Genomic DNA, 19,171 nt, shown 5'->3' on the forward strand with positions numbered 1-19,171 from the left:
ACATTCTAATATCCCCTATACAATTGAGTTCTCATTTCCAACTAAGAGGAATATTCACAATTACAACAATTTCAGTTTTGTAATCAGAGATCCCTTCAAAATCCTTGCAGTTACTCCACATTTTCCCTGAGTTCTTCTGTGCAAACAATTACACTTCTAATAAGAAATAGGAAAAGCTTGAATGATTCACTATTATTTAAGGTTTTTAACTAACCTTCGGTAAATATACTTCAATACAATTTTTTAGTCAGACAACAACACAAAATTGGCTTCTTGTCAGTTAAGTCAGTTCTGAACAACTACCTGCAGTACAGTATTTCAGGATATTTGGAGATAGACTTCTCTAGTTGAAAAGAATTTAGGCAGATCATCTGTCTTTTCAAGGAGTCCCATTTTGCTATGATGAATCATAGTGTGAGCTATGAGGTAGCCACAGTACGTACATCTTCACTCCAAAGCTTTCGGCAGAAAACCAGTACAGTACTTCAGATGGAATGCTAATGTTGCTTTAGGATTAACTTGAATTGAGCTAGATCACCTCCAGCACTGACTTCTTTGTTGACAAAGTCCATGTAGCACCTGTCAGTTTCCACTGAGCTTTAGGCTTCTTTCTTCAGGGTCAAAGAGTATTCTGATTTCAGTGCTAACAAGAATGCCAAAGTTGAAACCAACCTCAGTGTTAATACTTCGCCACTTTTTGTTGCAGATATCTTAGGCATCAATTACTTGACATTTTGCACTTGACAATTCAGATTGGACAAATGTGAAAGATTTTGGAGTTCCAAGATCACACAAGAAGTTTGTTCTAAAAAGTGGGCATTTTTTTGTTGCATCTCTGAACTCTCAGCTTCTGGTAGACATTAAGATGTTAAACAATGATCAATTTTGAATATGGAATTTTGTTAGAGAACAAGTTTCCCTCTGCCTATAAAAGAAATCTGCCCCATCACAGTTTTAAAAAAGGTTTGAGCTAAGTTTTCGAGACTTAATAGGGAGTTTAATAGAGACAGTAAATGTGGGAATTCAAATCACATTAGATAATTATGTGCAAAATTCTAGAACTGAGCTATTAATGGCCAGTCTAATAAAGTTCAATTTATTACTTTTTGAAGATTCTGTAAAAACAATTAGCTTATGCTCAAGTCCATTGTGCTGGATACTGCAAAGCTCTATGACTCAGCTATAGGGTTTTGAGGCAGCAGGTCAATCTCCCTGCATCTATGACATTTTAGAAGGAAGGAGGATTTGAGGATCCATTCCTATGGGCATGAAGTATGGTTTCTGTGAAATCCATGACAAGATGCAAACAAAACAGGAAACAGTCCTCTTCCTTGGAAGCTACCTCTTCTTATAGAGGTGTACAACTGTTTCTGAGCTCAATTACCTTCATTCAAATAAAAAGGTAAACTTAAAATTGAGAATATTAACTTTAAATATGAGAAAGGAAAATGTTAACTATAAGAATATGATAGTTCATTGCTAATAAAAAACAATTGTGGAGGTTTAAAGTTTTAAATATCTCTCAACAAATCTTTCCATTTTCTACAGGGAATTTTTCTTTCAGGTTTTTTTTTTTCCTTTCACAACACAGAATCATTTCTCAACTTAAGAAAGTATCATTGGACATGATTCACGAGGTTAAAAATGTGGCATTTTTAAAATAATTTGAAAAAGAAATAGTATAATTTTTAACAAAGTTTTCTCTCTTTTAATGCACTAAAATTAATCAATCTAAACCACAATTCATACATTTAACTTTGACAATGCTTAATGTATTGAAACACTACAGTTTCATGACAGATGTACATATTTTATCTACTTTACTCTCCCAACAGCCCCAGGCTAATAATGCTTCTATTTTCTCAAATAAAGAATTCTGAGAGCTCATTATTCCAACACTTTCACCATCTTCATTCAAACACATAATAGTATGAACGCTTATTGATCTAACAGATATAAAAGAGGTAAATTTATTTTACCTCCAAAAGAGATTCCTCAAGCTTAGCTAACTGTATCTTCTTATCTTCTTCTTGTTCTAACAGTTTTGTCTTCTGCTCTTCCAAATCAGGCTTTTCGTGCTGAATTGTTAAAGCCAAAAGCTAAAAAGAAAGGAGATTATTCAACAGGATAAAAAACACTCTAACATTTCATAATATATATTCATTAATTATATAGCATAATATATACTCATTAATCATTTAGCAGTATTTAGTCTATATGTTGGAAAGGAGACTTCCAAGGGTTTACTCAGTTGCACCAGACATCCAACAGCTTTAAATCTATGTAGATATCCAGGATATCCTGCAGTGGCAAGTATAACTCAGGAACTACTGTGAAACTTGCCCTTGTGTATAATGGCAGATGCAAGCCAGGTGAGATACTCAAGGACATCTCAAAAGGCACTGGATCACTTTATTAAGGACACTGATTCACACCCTTTTATGCTGAGACCTAAACCTTTGCACCTCAATCTGAATCACATCTGTGTTTAAATGATTGGCAGTCTTCATTAGTGTAAATACTGTTATCAGATATAAAAAGAAGTAGGTAATAGAATGCACAAACTGAAAATAATGGTAGCGAATTTCTTTCCAGCAAGTCTACCAAAAGTCAAACCCCTCTCCTGCCAACAAAGAGAGGAAACAAAAAACAAAGCTTTTTCTTCTGTATTTCCACTTAAAGAGGGGGTCAACTCACTTGGTTACATTGTATGATACCGATTCCCTATGTCCAGTGGAGGGAGGAAATCCATATGGTTATCCATGCTTCACATTTTGAATTATATCTTACTTATCAACATCTTATTTACGTCCCATTCTAAGCCTCTTGTTAGTTTGGAAAAACTTTTTTCATACCAAATAAAGAGGGTTTTTTCTCCCTTTAATTTATCTCTTTTTTTTCCCCTCTTCCAGCTGTATGCTACTTTTTGCTTCCTAAACATTACAGAAAAAAAACTCAAAAGCTACTAGCATTTTGGAGGAAGTAAAATACATAGCTTTTTGGTTTCCTTACATCTTTCCAGTACACAAAGTATCTTGATGCTAGCATTACTTTCTAACTAGAACACTGGAGGGCAATAACAGAAATGTTTCCATGGCACCATAAATGCATCTTAAACAGAAAACAAGCTTAGCAATTAATCTGTTGCAACTGAAGTCAACGAGACGGTTTCCATTTTCTCTATTGGACTCACTACTTGGTTCCAAAGTGCATAAAAACAAGATTTTAAAATTTAAATTTAGTTTCAGCATCAATTTTACCATTTATATTTGTGTGCTAGAAAATATCTCCATTACCATTAATGCAAACTGCACCATAGGGCTTCTTCCAGAAGCTGGATGTAGCTATGAATGTCCACTATACACTGTTTTTATTCTAAAAGCCTACCTGTCCTCTTAAGCCACTTCCTGTTGTAGTAAAGTTTACTTCTGTAACAATAGAAGAAGCATCAGGTGGAATGAAGGGATTTGGATTCCTTGTTGATAGAAAAAGACGGAACTCCTCATTATAATCTATCATTTTTTCACCTATTTGTATAGCATAACGGGGTCCTGTAAATAATAAATAGATGTTATACTTACTCTGATTGGAACATTCTAGAATTACCTGAAGGTAAAGGTATTTGTGCAATACTTTATGACCAATAGACACAAATATATTTTATAAAATTTATTTATAAATTGTTTGGAAAGAAAAATAATTTTTGAAAAATTTAAGAACATAACCTATCCTGCATCGTTAAACAAAAAAATGCAGCAATATAGCACTAGTGTAATCAAGTTACATAGTGAGAATATTTAATACACCAGGGTAATTGAATTGTCCTTACCCAGTACAAAAAGCATAAATGGCAAAAAATGGACTTGAAGTAATACTAATGAATCTTTGAAATCTTCAAACAATGAATAGGAGACAAAATACCACAGAAGATGCACTGGAGAATCCCCCGTTTGTGTAAGAATCCTGTCATAATTTAAATACATTTTCATTTACACTTCCATATAGGTACACCACTCTACCAAAACACACTAGCCATAATTACATATTGGCTAACTAAGATGGTTCAACATTTTCTGCATGTGATCCAAAACCATTAGATTTCACCTCTGGATCTGTTACATTTATTTGTAGAAAGTTGATGTTGCTGTACAACCATTATTCTATTAAAATATTACTTTCTATGATAATTGTTATAGAGAAAGTCTATGAAACTAAAGATGCTGGAATATCTAGTCATTAGATTGAAAGAAAAATATTCCATTAAGAAATACGCCATAAATTCATCTTGTTATAAATACATTTAATTTAATCACAGTATGAAAGAAACAATTAATTTATTAAATTCCTGCTGTCATGGTTTCAATCTCTGTTTATACTCCCAATGTTTTGACATTTCTCAATACGCCTGTCACAGAATGAAACTATATGTATGGCCTCTCACCACACTCCTTCCAGTACAGGTTTCCATTCTAGCGGGGTCAGAAAAGAATAGACTCAAACAATCACAAGACTAAAGTAAGATTTTGCCTCCTGATACTAAAAAAGAAGGAAGAACAGAATTATAAGATGGAAAGTTTCAAAGTGAACATTTCTTTTCCAGAGAAATTTCTGAGGTGGCATAGTTAGGTGCTTCTCTATTTTTAGCACTGGGAGCAGATCAGAAATTCTCTAAGTATAAATCTCTTGCTAAAACACTGGTAGAGATGAAAATCTCATACCAATTTTGCTTCTGTGCCAAGGATCAGAATAAATTTTAGGCCTACGCTGTAAAAACGTCAAACAGAAAATGGAAGCTATACAAAGACAAATTTATTGCAGTATAAATATATTCACATTTTTCTTAACATTTCATTCCAAGTAATGAAAAGATGTACAGTCATCACAAGCAAAATAATGCAGACAGGCCCCCACCTCCACGTTTTGACAAAGAGAAGGAGTGCGTGCTTGCTTGTGAAGTGACTGAAAAGATTCAAATAGTGACCCATTCTCCCTTTTCAAAAAACAGGTCCCTAGTTTGGACTTGCACAGACCTAGCATTAACATAGCTCATTAACATGCAGAAGAGGATGCCTGAGTGTTACGAGCAATTTCCCTGAATAAACTAGTATATTTCAATGTAATCGGCTTTCTCCACAGTTCTGCAGACACATTCATCTCTTAAGTTGATTCCTTGAGTAAAATCAGCTAAGATGCCTGTAATACTGTATCTCTGCTTTCCAAAGTTCAGCAGAAGCTAGTGAAAAAAAAGAAGTTGTAAAGATGTTCTACCTAGCCTCCTACAGATCCCTGAAGTCACCATTTTGGTGGTGCTCTCAACTCTTACTGAGGATAAACAAGCAAGCACATCTGTAATGGAAGAATGATTTAAACTAACATTTTCTTGTCACTAAACAGACATTTCCGATACAGGAGATAAATGTATCTAAGAACTCTACAGCATTGGCATTTATTTTTACCATGGATTTACACTTAAAAGAATTACTGCTACCTCACCCACTATTAGATCTCAGCATTAGATGAAATGACAGCAAAAAGGAGTCTTGAATTATTTTCAGTGCCCAAAGTTCACATTGTAAATTACATGCACAGACTGTGGTACATGCTGAGGATTCAACACTTGAGGCAGAAATATAATTATTAAGGATAACATAAATATACTTTAATTACAATAATTCAGAAAGTATTTAAACATAGTTGGTAGTATTTTTTAATCCACTCAATTCTTTTGATATAATTTCAAAATATGCAACATAATTCAGCATAATTCATGCTGAGATACTTACATCATTACTATCTATCTTTGCTACACTTTCAACACAATTTTTCATATCCGCCTTTTTAAAGCAACTAAATCCAAAGCAGTTATATAGAGAGTTACATAGAGTAAATTATCTCTCCAAAGCAGAGATACTATAAAATGTAAATGGTTTTTTTCCCTTTCATTGCATCAGTTAGGAAGACTCCGTTCACCGAATTCCACCATTTTGCTGATCTCTATGACCCCCTCCATTTCAAAGTCACATCAGGGACAGGCCTGTGTGCCTTCTTTAGTTTTAGGCAAATGAAAGAGAAACAGCAACACCAACATTCTAAAACTCTGATTTCTAACTGCACAACCAGTTGTGCAATTTCTGGTCTATGTATGGCCCAAGTTCCTAGTTTCAAACTCATAGTTTTACTTATCACTAGAAATTAACTTAAAATTTAAATTGTGAAGAGTTGATAAAACCACTTTATTCTAATTCCAGTCAAAAAATCTTTAAATACTTTTCAATATTTTTCCACTTACTAAACAAGAACATATCTCCAACGTATTTCATACACTGAAGTGTTAGCAGCAGGTTAATGTTAAAGAGGAAAAAATTACACAATACACGTTTTCAGAAAAATCGAGTTTTATATGATATAGATAGATCTAACCTACAAAAGCTTTCAGCAAGCATTTGTAAAGATCTTGGTCATTTACCTTGAGCAACAAGATCTTTTCTTAGCAACGGGTAAAGTACAGGCTCCACTCCATCCATTTCCTGTATAATAAGTGTTTTCCCAAATCTCACTGCCAGCTCAAGAGCAGTTAGGAAGTTGGTGTCCTGGGCAAATAAAAATAAATTCCTTTGATTCACGTTTTTTTGAAATAGTAACACTTTGGAATTAACAGGAAGGCATTATACCAGGAGTCTGAATCTAAAAAACAGTAATATAACTGAAAAATTCTATTACAAGCATCATACAATATTTCAGGGTTTAGCCACAAGTGTTTAAATAAGTTTGATCTATTGAGCTACTGACATACAGGCAACCTACTTAACATGCCTAGCTCTCCAAGTGCTGTACCAGAAGAAACCAAGTCTATCATAGGTCTTGGGCCATCTGTCAGGAGCACCTGGAAGTCCTGGCTAGTTAACGCATCTCAAATGCTATTAGGTAGCTATGTCTCAAAACTGAATCAAGACCTAAGGGCAGGATTCACATTGATATTAAGGTATCTAAATGCAGTCTTTTGCATGTAGGTGTTTAAACATGGACATGGAGTTTAAGATTTCATTACAGTCAATGGAGATCCTAGACAATGCAGACAACAGAGCCTAAAAGGTATCAAGCCAATCAGCTAGCAGGGGAAGCATTAAATTACCAAAAGATATGTATCTAGTACCATCAGAGAGAATCTAAAAGGCCTGCACAGAGCTGGCAGGGATCTGTGGAAGACCTACTTTCTGTTGAAGCAATATCCTGAAGACAGGCAGGGGTCAGTAAGGGACTTTGAATGGCACTAGATGCCTGACTACGTGTGTGCAACTGTACCAAGCCTCACCACCCATGTAAACAGTGGCATGTAGACAATTAATCTTGGGTACCTTAATCTCACACTGAAATTCAACCTACTATGTCCAGTGTAGATAATACAACAGAAAAATCCTAGGGAAGAAGTGTATACACACTCTTGAAATGCAACCAAGAATACAAAATACCTCTCTGTTTACAAATCTTTTACTATCTCCCTGTCAGCAGGAAAAACTGATATTCTTGGAGAGTGCAGCACAAAGAGGCAAACTTGTAGAAGTAATACCAGATGTTGACCATCCAATTTTAAATACTTTGATCTCCTCCTTCAGTGAACAAATCTTCAGTATCATGTAAGAATCACTGTAACCTAGAACTCTGAGAAAGTATAAGCTTCATGGAATATAACCCCATTTTTGTTGACTGCTATCACACCCCTTTAAAAACTGCTCCCCGAAGTCTGGAATAGAGCGAGCTCAAGCAGAACAGAATTGTAAGACCAAGAATAAATACTGCACCTGTTGGTTAATAACTTCCAAACGTGATTCCTTCAAATGTGTCTTCAACCATTCAGTCGCCCGGAAAGAAGGGTCTATCAAAAATGGGCAAACTTTACTCTAGGGGGGGGGGAAATAAATATATATATGTATTACTTGTTTTTTTACTGAAATCTATTTTGTTTAAGAATAAAATTGAATGGAGTCCTTTTTTTATTTCTCCAAACTAATGGTTTAGTAACTTTAAAATCTTTTTCATTAACAAAGTGTTTAAAGAAACAGTAACTGCCTAAAACCAAAATGACAACAAACAACAGCAGAAGGAATTTTATGTCTTTTATTTTATTCTTTAAAAAAAAAAAAAAAAGACCAAAACTCTCAGGTGTTTGCCCTGCTAAAGTTAGGCAGTTCTTCATCTTCTCTTAAAAACAGGAGTCTCTATTCAATTAGTATAATCTACAGCTTTTGTTATTCACAACTGCTTTGAAACTTTGAAGAAGAGGTGTTATTTTTCCTTTTTCTTCCTGTAGTGGCAAAGGTACGTTACTTCTGGTTTTGGACCTCAATGCAGTTTAGAAAAAATAACGAATATAAGTATTTTGCATGCATAAAGATACAAATAGCATTTTACTTGTATCACAAACAAATCCAGATCTCAAACTTGCAAACACTACAATGTAGATTATTTTGGTGATATTGCCTAGTAACATGTATACTGACAAGACAGCAGGTTTTCACTTTAATAAAACCTTTATTAATGTGTGGTTCTCATACCAGTTCTGTGCAAAGCTTTACTATTTTATTATATTATATTAAGAGATGTTATGCTATACACATTGCTTTCTAAATGTTGAAACTTTAACCACTGATATACTAATTATGTAAGTGCTCAGAACTTATAAAATGGTCACAACACAGAGTGATCACAGAGATGGTAGTTAAGTGGGGCAAGTGAAGAGAGACCTATTCACAGTTGACATGTGCATTTAAGATTTCACAGAATCACAGACTGGTTGAGATTGGAAGGGACCTCTGGAGGTCATCTGGTCCAAACCCCCTGCTCAAGCAGGGCCACCTAGAGCTGCTTCGCCCAGGACCATGTCCAGATGGCTTCTGAGTATCTCCAGGAATGGAGACTCCGCCTCCTCCCTGGACAACCTGTGCCAATGCTCAGCCACTCTCACAGTAAAAAAGTGTTTCCTGATGTTCAGACAGAACCTCCTGTGTTTCTGTTTATGCCCATTGCCTCTGGTCCTGTCACTGGGCACCACTGAAAAGAGCCTGGCTCCGTCCTCTTTGCATCCTCCCTTCAAGTATTTATAGACATGGATAAGATCCCACTGAGCCTTCTCTTCTCCAGGCTGAACAGTCACAGCTCTCTCAGCCTTTCCTCATAGGACTGATGCTCCATTGCCTTAATCATCTTTGTGGCCTTTCACTGGACTCTCTCCAGTACATCCATGTCCCTCCCATAATGAGCAGCACACAACTGGACACAGTCCTTCAGCCCTGGCCTCAACAGTGCTGAGTAGAGGGGAAGGATCATTTCCCTTGACCTGCTGCCAATACTTTGCCTAAAGCAACCCAGGATACCATTAGCCTTCCTTGCAGCAAAAGCCCCTTACTGGCTCATGTACAACCTGGTGTCCATCAGGACCCCCAGGTCCTTTTCTGCAAAGCTGTTTCGCATCTGGGTGGCCCCCAGCACATGTTGGTACATGGAGTTGCTCTTCCCCAGGTGGAAGACTTTGCAATTCCCCTTGTTGAGCTTCATGAGGTTCCTGTCAGCCCATTTCTCCAGACTGTCAAGGACCCTCTGGGCAGCAGCTTGACCCCCCTCTGGTGTATCAGCCACTCCTCCCAGTTTTGTGTCATCAGCAAACTTGCTGAGGGATTAAACATGTATTTTCAGCAGTTCTCTGGTTCAGTCTGATAGAAGAATACTTTCAGGGTTTGTTTCGTTGGTTTTTTTTAGATTCCGAGTCCTACTATTCCAAACTGGGTAACTACACAGATCTCAAACTGGAAGACAGGGAAACGCAGACAATATCCAAGCATCAAAATATGAGCACAAAAGCTTGAGAACTGTACTGCAGATGACATTGCTAAAATACCATGTCCAATTCCAGTTTTGAAAGGATGCTGAAAAAAACTACACAAAGAAACGTATTTGAGCTGAGGGAGGGCTTGACAAAGCTCTTCAGGCACAGAGAGATTTTTAAAAGCTCAATCTATTCAACTACAGAAAAAGATGAAAATAAGATCTGATTATAGCATATAAGTAGCTTTAAGGGTACAAAATGGTATTTATTGACGAGCTTTTTAATCAAACTGAGAAAGGATTAACTAGATGTAACATCAAGATGAAAAAGCAAGATAAATTTAAATTGGAGAAAAGACTGTAACTGATTTGAGAGAAGCAAATCATCAGTCATCCAAGCAAACTACCTGTGGCAAATGCAGATTCTCCTCATGGCGTTAAATCTTTACTTTCTAGCAGATCTAATAAATAACTACATCATAAATACAATATTATGTACATAATTGTGCAATTGCATATGTATATTTATTATATATTATATATCTATATATAACTATATGATAAAACTGAATCATAATTATAAGCATAGTATTACCATTCTTTTCTCAAGTCTATTAGCTATTGGCCTTAATTTAGTGGCATTTTGTATCCTATATCACAGAGCTAATCTGATGAAATCTGAGGGTTTAAAATCTAGAAGTTTTGAAATGTATCTGCATATAGCCTTTTCCTTTTTTGAGAAAAAAAGTATTAGAAATGATATGTCAAAGTGAACATATATAGGACATAATCTTCCACTGATTGTATTGGTGTTAATGATTATTCACTCTTTAAGCCTGAATAGACCGATAGCAGGTTTTATCTTTTCGACATCTGGAAGAAAATTGTAAAAGCAAAAAAGAAAAACACGTATTTTCTTTAACTGTTTTTTTCCTTTTGCTACAGAATACCCAGAGTTACAGAAGTATTTGTTTCTCTGTGTGTGTTCTGTGGTGCTAATAAAATAACACAGATGAAATAGTTCAAAATTCCAGAAAGATGCCATGTTACTGAAATTTGTAGAAATTTAAATACTTCCAAAACAAGACAAAAAAAAAATTTACCTGCAAGATGACAAGAGCATTTTCTATTGAAAGGTCATCTGAAGGTAAACCTTCACTTTTCCAAACTAACTCCTCACTTTCTGTACACAGGAACCGCCGTAAATCGAACTCTGATAAATGAAAAAGTTTGTGCTAGTATTTATAGTCTGCGTAATTTCTAAGCATTTACCTCTCTATATACAGTGGAGACTCTGTCTAACACAGTGCAAGTATGTAGATTTCCCTTAAATTTATGATTTCATTGCTTGAGCTTATTACTATTAACTAGCTGATGTTATAAAAAATATTTAATGGTGTTATTAACACACATAAATAAAAATTATTACTGAAAAAGCAGAAGCATTCAAAATGTACTGGCAAATTTACAACAGTTAATGTGAATACATTCATTCATGTAAACTTTTCTTTTTAAGCAAGGACTATGGAGCTAAATCTTAAGAATTTATAAGTATTTATAATCTTAATAGAATAATCCTAAGAAATAGTCTGTATACACAAGTATTTATTAAGAAAATTTTGTCACTTTTCATTTGGGGACAATTGAGACTGTTCGTTAGAACTCACTGGCATTTCTCACTTCCTCAATCAAGCTTAATTACTTATACACACAAACAGACACACACACACACACAAAATTACTTTCAAGGCCTGCTGATTTGGTCCATTCATCCAAGCTGGTTTTCCTCCGATCCTCAGAAGCAGCAGAGAGGTAGGTAATAAATGCAGCTGCTAACTGAGCTCTTTTAGGCAACGTAGCCAGTTCATCTGTTATCTCTGACACCTTAAAAAAAAAAAAAAAAAGGTACAGATTGTACAGCTGTATTGCAAACAAAAACTATGTTAATATTTCTCATCAGTTACTAAAAAATCAGAATTAAATTTGCCTGCTATTGAGAATACAGTTGAGACAGTCTCTCTTCTTGCATTTCAGGTATCAATACCTAGCTAAGCCACAGCAACACACACATGAAAGTATGGGAAAAGTTCTTTTTAGCTCTGGGCTAGAGCATGGAGAGATGTATCTGAGAATTCAGCTACTAAAAATCTAAGAATCTGATGAACAGTTCACCTTGTCACTTATAAGCAACTGGGTAAATGGTATTATAGTAAAAAAAAATAAGAAATATGTGACCCTAGTCACAGTCAGCTAGTGAGTACCACTTGCAATATGTATACAGATAGTAAATACTATATGTATCTGTTACACTTAAAAATGCAATTCATTGCAGACATACATGATAAAATACATTTATCATATATCTTCAAATAATTTATCTGCACTACACCACCTCTGCTTTGAAATGTTCCAGTATTTTAGAGAAAAACAGAGTGTATCAAAATAATATATGACTGCCATAATGGGTTTGAAAGTACTGCTACTTTTTCACTTTAATCAAACTGACATTAAAAACAAAGTCTGATACACGAACAAAAAAAGCAACTTTTTATTACTTCCTCCTTTCTTTAAAAGGAGATGAATACTGCTTTTTCACCATCCTTAATATGGGATGAGTTCCTGACTACTATATCTGCCAGTTTGGTCCAGAGCATACCATTAACAGATAGTCTGAACTTTCTAAAGACAGGGCTAATGTACGAGAGTGAGAATCTGTGAGGAATCACTTTTAGAAGCATTTAAACTCTGGGGTTCAAATATACCCAATCCTTACTATAGCAGATAGAATAGCTGTAAAGCTACTTTAAGAGGAAAATCTTCCATTTCTTCCCATTACGCTGGTCAGCCTACAAGAAGGATTCACCTATCCCTAACTTTGGTTCTTCAAAATGCAGGAATTTAGTCTAATTGTTTAGGCTTTTTTCAGTGTCAATGGAGAGACAGGACCACGTTTCTCAGCAGGGAGATTTTTTCCATTTTGAGATACCCAAGATAGCTTGGTATCACTTTCTGGAGGTGACAGCTACTTTCAGCTTACATATATCTTGAAATTTTCCTTTCTGTTTCAGACTGAAGAAGGGCCTGTGTGTCCAAAGGCTTGCCAGTTTCTCCCAAATATATCACTTGAGCAAGTAAGATATGCTCACTTTCCCTACTTTAGAAGCAGAAAAGTTTCAAACACATAAGTGAAGACTTCAAAAGCAACCCACCATCTTGGGTAGGTCTACATTTGCATTTCCAACATGGATGCCATACAAGAGATAATGTTTTAAGACTATGATTGTTTAATAGTTCCCCAAAATCTGTCCCTTTTAATTGTATCTCAGTTTGGAGGGTCCAACTGCTGACGTGTTCAGCCATCATAACAACTATGTTATTACTGTGATTGAAAAACATCAAAGAACATTGTACGTTCTATATTATATACTGCGGGGGTTTTACACATTCTGTAGCTATGTGATATAGGTAAGGTAACTTGTACAGTGAAGTAAAAGCAAGTTTCAGAAGGAAGAAAAGCTTCTACTTCTAATGAGAAATCAAATATAGGTACACTTAGGAGACATGCAGAATGGCAATAACTTACATTCTCCAAACAATGCAAAAATTGTATTTTCAAGTTATCAGCTATAAGATGTATTTATGAAAATTTTCACTAACCTGGGTGCTCCATCTTTTGTGTTCCCTATCGAGTTGATTTATCAGTACCTCTGCAGCTTTCAATGTTTTCTGAGCTTTACTTAGTTCTGCTTCAAGTTTTGCTGCTTCTGTTGTTCTACTCTGGAACCTGTAAAACAACTACTGTTTGTAATTGCTATCATGAACTACTAAACTCATGGACAGTTATTTTCAAGGCAGTTTAATTGACTGATTTTGTAATGAATTCCTCCCCTATTGTTCATGAAGAACACAGCTACAATTCTTTTTTATACCTTCTGCTTCTAATTGGCAGATGAACTTGTTAGACTTTTAACTAACAAAATTTAGATAGATGCACAGGTGAGATTTAAAAATATATTTGCAGTATAGACTATAACATCTGAAAATCATTCCTCCTTCTACTTAAACAGCCTGACTTGATTTTAGTGATTGTCTTTCATTCTGCACTTAGGCCAATAGCAGGCTCAACACCATACTACACATTTATACCTTTTTGGTAAATTTAATCTATGAAACCTTTAAAGGAGAATATTGCTAATTCACACAGATGACCCCAGTTCAATGCACAGTACTCTATTTTGTAAACTACCACGAAGTAAGAACATGTCCCAAACAACAGGCAAGGTTTAGGTGTTATTTTGTAATAGTTAATATCTAATTAGCTTAATTAATATTTAATTAAAATAATTAATGCATTTGATAACCCACCTTTTTGAAGTAATATATTTAACTGTAATATATAGTATCTAGTTAATCTAAGACATCACTATATAGCTGAATGACAAGAATAATTCTCCAATTTATTTTTTTTTTGCAGACTACAAAACATGACTTTTAGTAATATGCACATATGTCAGGTTGTAAAGTATCTCCTGTACTAACTACCTAATAGAAACATCAAACTAAAAGACTTGGATTAAACTGAATTTGGAGAAAGTATAAAGGTTCACCACAGTAATTTTTATGCCACTGTGAGTCATGTACTTGATGAGATGCTAAGAAAAAAAGGAGATCGCTAACTAGCTAACTGTCAGAAAAGTAGGCCATCCTAAAAGAAACAGAACTGCCTTTATTCAAGCTGTGATCAGTAGAAGTCTTGTATAGGAATGTTTCCAAAGTCCTAAGGAGACATTAAAGTCCTCTTAGATTTAAAAGGTGAGAGATACACTGCTTATCTTTGACATCTACAATGTCTACACTGAAGGCTTCCAACACAGTCAGTAGTGAGAAGCAGGTACTTTTAAGGAGCATTTCATCTGATTGACGAGATGAACTGTATTCTAACAGTATTTATTTATCTCCACTGAGTGTATAGATAGCCTAATTATCGCTACTTCTGATGGAAATATCTTGCAGAGCAGGGAGTTACATTTGGTAAGATAAATTTTATTATTCATACTATAAAATCATCAATGTTTTTATTTATAGCTTGAAATAAACAAACCTAACTTACTTATCCTTCAGTTCTGACACTTTTTGACCAACAGAGTTCAGAAGATCTTCTAACTTCTGTTTCCTGTCTTCTGTTTTCTTGAGATTACTACAAAGATGTAACATTTATGTTAAGACTATGGATCCAAAGGGGAAAAAAAAAAAAGAGTAAATGTAACAGGAAAGTCATTTACATAGAGATAGTTCAGAGACAGTTCTTTCTTTTGACTTATATTAACAAAAATCTGTTTTTACATGTAAAAGTTCTGACTACTTCTCATCACATAGCTTTAAAAATGGAAAGCAAACACTCCATTCTAATGTATTCTTAAAGATCAGAACAAATTCTTCCAATACAGAATTTTAAGACCTGGCAAAACAAACAGTATAGATTTCTCAGGTTTTAGATGGTCATAAGAGTATGTCATATCTTTTTGTTCCTAAGGAGAAACTAATTATGCTTGGTACATAACTGAAAAAAGAGGAATTATACATGTCATAAAATAGCACAGCTTTCACTGACGGAATACATTTTCAGCATATCTGTGATGTTCACTGACACATTTCAGCTGAGACAGATAACTTGTGACTGGCTGAAAAATATCCAAGGCATAGCTTCCAGGAAAAACAAAATATTGCACACTTACTTCTTCTGTCTCAGCATGAACATTTTATTACCTATGGATGAGGTACAGTTTCTTATATCTTTTGTTTTTAATAAACATCAATTCCTCCTTGGCAGCTTTAGTTTCACCCACCACCACTGGAATTAAGAACATTTACTTTGTAACAGTGTCTAACTTACGCTTCCAAGCCAGCCTTTTCTTTTTCCAAAGGCTGAATTCGTTCTAGAACATGGGAATACTGGACATTGGCATTTACCCAAGCTGCTAATGGAGCAGCTGCAGCACTGGCACGTTTGGCATTCTGAAAAAATCAGTAACAGTTACAAGAAAGTCCCTGAAGTATAAAGTAGACGAGATAAATACAAGATAAATAACTGCAATAGATTTATGAGTTATTGACTGAAATATGCCAATTAGCCAGCTCTTCTACTGAACTGATGTTTTAAATTGTTACTAAGAGATTACATTGTAGGCCATCAATCTGTGGGAAAAAAAAGGGTACCTTTACAACTATGAAGCTTCACTGAAGTTAGTAAGTTTTAAACTAGTGCGTAATTTATCAGTGTGTTTCTTTTCAGGGAACTACAACTTTCTTTTTAAAAATAAGGAACTAGTATTTAAGAATTCATTTTTATAGCTACTGCCAAATCAATTCTCAAAGATCACCCATACATTTAATCATTATTGGTCCCCCTTTTTTTAATTAAGTGTACTGTTAAGACTTACTGCTACAAGGAGGCCAGAAGGAGCCAGTTACAATTCCTTGATCTGAGTTCTAATTTATACCAGTGACAAAAATCTCTGAGGACTTGACTCCGTAATGACTTCTCATCTCACCACTCCTCAGTCACCAACAAAATTCTCAGTTAGAGGCAGTACGCAACACAGTAATCTCTGCTACACTTTTATTTCTTTATACTGAAAAATTCTGTAAGCAGAATTCATCACTTTTTCTCTAATTTCAGTTCATTCTAAAAATTACGTTGGCAAATCAGACAACTGAGTCTCTTTTTTTTTTTCCTTTTTTTCTTTTTGTCTTTTTTCATTTTATGTAATGCAATCAGGAAATACCTTTGGATCAAAAGATGTTCTGTTTTTAGAAAGAAGTTCTTCAACACTCTCTCGTATTTCTTTTGGAATATTACGGGCATCAAAGGTTGCTATGTCCTCCCTCACACCTCTTTTGGCCAAGAAACTGTAAAAAGAATTAAATAACTAAGCAAAGAAGAAACAAATGTTAAAGAGGTTATTTCCCTATGAAACCAAAGAATTCTGCACACGTTATTTCTGAATGTAATAGAAAGTATTTCATATTGTAAATTACTCTTTAAGTTTAAAGCTTAAATAAAATCCTCACCTCTTCATGCTCACCCATGATGTATCAAAAATCCCCATCAGCCGTAAAACTCCTTCTAGTATGTCTCTGATTATGTCAGGGGGCATCCGTAGTGACCGGATTTCTGACAAAGACTCTGGCTTTATATTTCCAACTGCTAATTTAGCTTCATTAACCAGTGGCTTAAAACATAATAACACATTAAGAAAGAGATGAGGATACAAGAAACTGAACGTTTGCCATTTCAGTTTTCATACAATTTCTTGTTCTTTCTACATATTTTATCACCTAACCAACCGCCATTGACGTATATACTTTTTACGAGGCATGTAGAGATAGGACAAGGGGTACTGGTTTTAAACTGAAAGAGGGTAGATTTAGATTAGATGTAAGGAAGAAGTTGTTCACTGTGAGGGTGGTGAGGCACTGGAACAGGTTGCCCAGGGAAGTTGTGGATGCCCCCTCCCTGGAAGTGTTCAAGGCCAGGTCGGATGGGGTTTTGAGCAACTTGGTCTAGTGGAAGGTGTCCCTGCCCATGGCAGGGGGGTTGGAACTAGATGATCTCGAAGGTTCCAGCCATCCCAAACCATTCTACAATTCTATGATATTCACGTGCACAAGTTATTAAAAATTTGCATGTGTTTATTAAGTGATAATAAATATATTTCCATATAAAACAGCATATTATAATCCTGACATTCCCTAACTTTTCATTCAGCACTTTAATTCATAAACATTATATGGATACTAATATCAATCATGTTTGTTTGCTCTTTCATTGCTTAAAAGTTCATTGTGATACAGGTATGTTTTAATAATTATGCTAATTACTATTTATAGGCACGCCTGAGGATATCTTTGCAAAGATACGTAGAAGTACAGGTCACAAAAGCTTTCTATTTTCAGTAGCTAAACAAATCCAGACAGCCTTTGCCCTTGTCAACAAAGCAACAAAATGATAAGAAAACAGAAGAAAGTTAAAGATTATCATTAAAGACTGTGCGCACCTTGCACATGCTTCATATTTATCAAAGACCACAGAAAGGGATTTACCCTAATCCTGTAGTTCTATGTCACTTTCAATACAAGGTTATAATTCCTTGGCACCTATGATATTTAAAAGGAAAAAAATTAAGTTGCTGTACTTTCCTCTTATTCTTCAGTACATTTTTAAAATGGATGGGGTGAAAAATAGAGACTAAAAGCAATGACTGAACACACGTACCTCCCAAAAAACCTGATGCTTAACAGCTGTAAGGTCTCTTGAACAAGCAGTTTGTTATAGTGCCATTAGGATATATAATTTTCAGACTTTAGTAATAGCTGGAAATTCTCTCTCATTAAACTATTTCCATTCACCTGATTGTACCAAGCCCTATGATATTACCAGCTTGACCAAGGCAGAGTAATGTAGTTGGTCTATATAAGATACTAGTAATTGAAAAACATTCCATAAAATCCACAGAACTCAGCTCTAGACCATGGCAGCATAGAAATAGCAACTGGAGGTAAGATTTGGCCTGAAAATTCTTTCTGTAGTTAGGATCTAATAGAACACAAATGCCAAAATGACAGTCTAAATCTGGAAAATACAATACTGTTTTCTAATGCATAAAAGTTTTAATATCAAAATAATTTAAAGCAAAATTTAAGAAATGCAGGGATAAATTTTGCAGAACCATTTTGCATGGCAGTATTTCAGTAAGTCAAATAAAATCAGACTGCAAAATCTTACTTATCCTTATCAGCTCTTACCTGAACCTCTTTTAGTTCATCTTCAATTTTTCTTTTTCTTTCTTCTATTTTTGCAGCCTCTTCTGCTATCCTGTGTTTTATTTTTTCCATTTCTGTTTTTTGCTCACTAGCACTCTGTAAAAAAAAAGAAAACATTTAGAAATTTTATTCCTTTACGTCTCTCATTTCTTTTAGTCTTGATTGTAATACAATTTGCACAATACCAATTACAATAAAATAGCTGAGACTATTTGATACCAGACAGGTTGACTAGGTAACTAAATCATATAGAATAAGCATCTTTTGCTTTTACTGTGTCTTCTTCCCTTTCTTTATCACAGACAAGATCTATATCTCTATTTTTTGAGGCTCATTATGATCTTTTTCTCTCCTTGCCCCTGATTTTCCATTCCTTATCAAGATGTCAGTCCTCCTCTAAAAGGATAAGAGTGACAGCCTCTGTAACATTCTTACTACATTTGAAAGTAATATCTTCCTGCCATTGTCTTTGTAGCTGCTCACATTTCTGTTTCTTTCATGACACTATTAAAACCCTCCTTTTCTATAA

At 34.9% G+C, this 19,171-nt stretch overlaps 1 protein-coding gene across 3 annotated transcripts in view; it reads right to left on the minus strand.

The window, feature by feature from the left end:
* The window catches only part of DYNC2H1 (dynein cytoplasmic 2 heavy chain 1), a 187,834-nt gene that overhangs the window by 108,990 nt on the left and 59,673 nt on the right, over positions 1 to 19,171 (minus strand). For all 3 annotated transcript variants that reach the window (XR_003927498.2, XM_030042296.2, XM_030042294.2), the window contains exons 56-67: positions 18,625 to 18,738; positions 16,891 to 17,051; positions 16,605 to 16,728; positions 15,713 to 15,834; positions 14,930 to 15,016; positions 13,477 to 13,603; positions 11,562 to 11,703; positions 10,923 to 11,032; positions 7,800 to 7,898; positions 6,467 to 6,590; positions 3,388 to 3,551; positions 1,980 to 2,099 (exon numbers count right to left, since the gene is read on the minus strand). Coding sequence is in view for 2 of the 3 variants with exons in the window: in XM_030042296.2 (XP_029898156.1) it covers positions 1,980 to 2,099; positions 3,388 to 3,551; positions 6,467 to 6,590; positions 7,800 to 7,898; positions 10,923 to 11,032; positions 11,562 to 11,703; positions 13,477 to 13,603; positions 14,930 to 15,016; positions 15,713 to 15,834; positions 16,605 to 16,728; positions 16,891 to 17,051; positions 18,625 to 18,738 (1,494 nt within the window). In the remaining variant the exon portion in view is untranslated. The remainder of the gene's footprint in view (positions 1 to 1,979; positions 2,100 to 3,387; positions 3,552 to 6,466; positions 6,591 to 7,799; positions 7,899 to 10,922; positions 11,033 to 11,561; positions 11,704 to 13,476; positions 13,604 to 14,929; positions 15,017 to 15,712; positions 15,835 to 16,604; positions 16,729 to 16,890; positions 17,052 to 18,624; positions 18,739 to 19,171) is intronic.

Source organism: Aquila chrysaetos, chromosome 19 (assembly GCF_900496995.4).
Source record: "Aquila chrysaetos chrysaetos chromosome 19, bAquChr1.4, whole genome shotgun sequence".
Classification (NCBI taxonomy): domain Eukaryota; kingdom Metazoa; phylum Chordata; class Aves; order Accipitriformes; family Accipitridae; genus Aquila; species Aquila chrysaetos.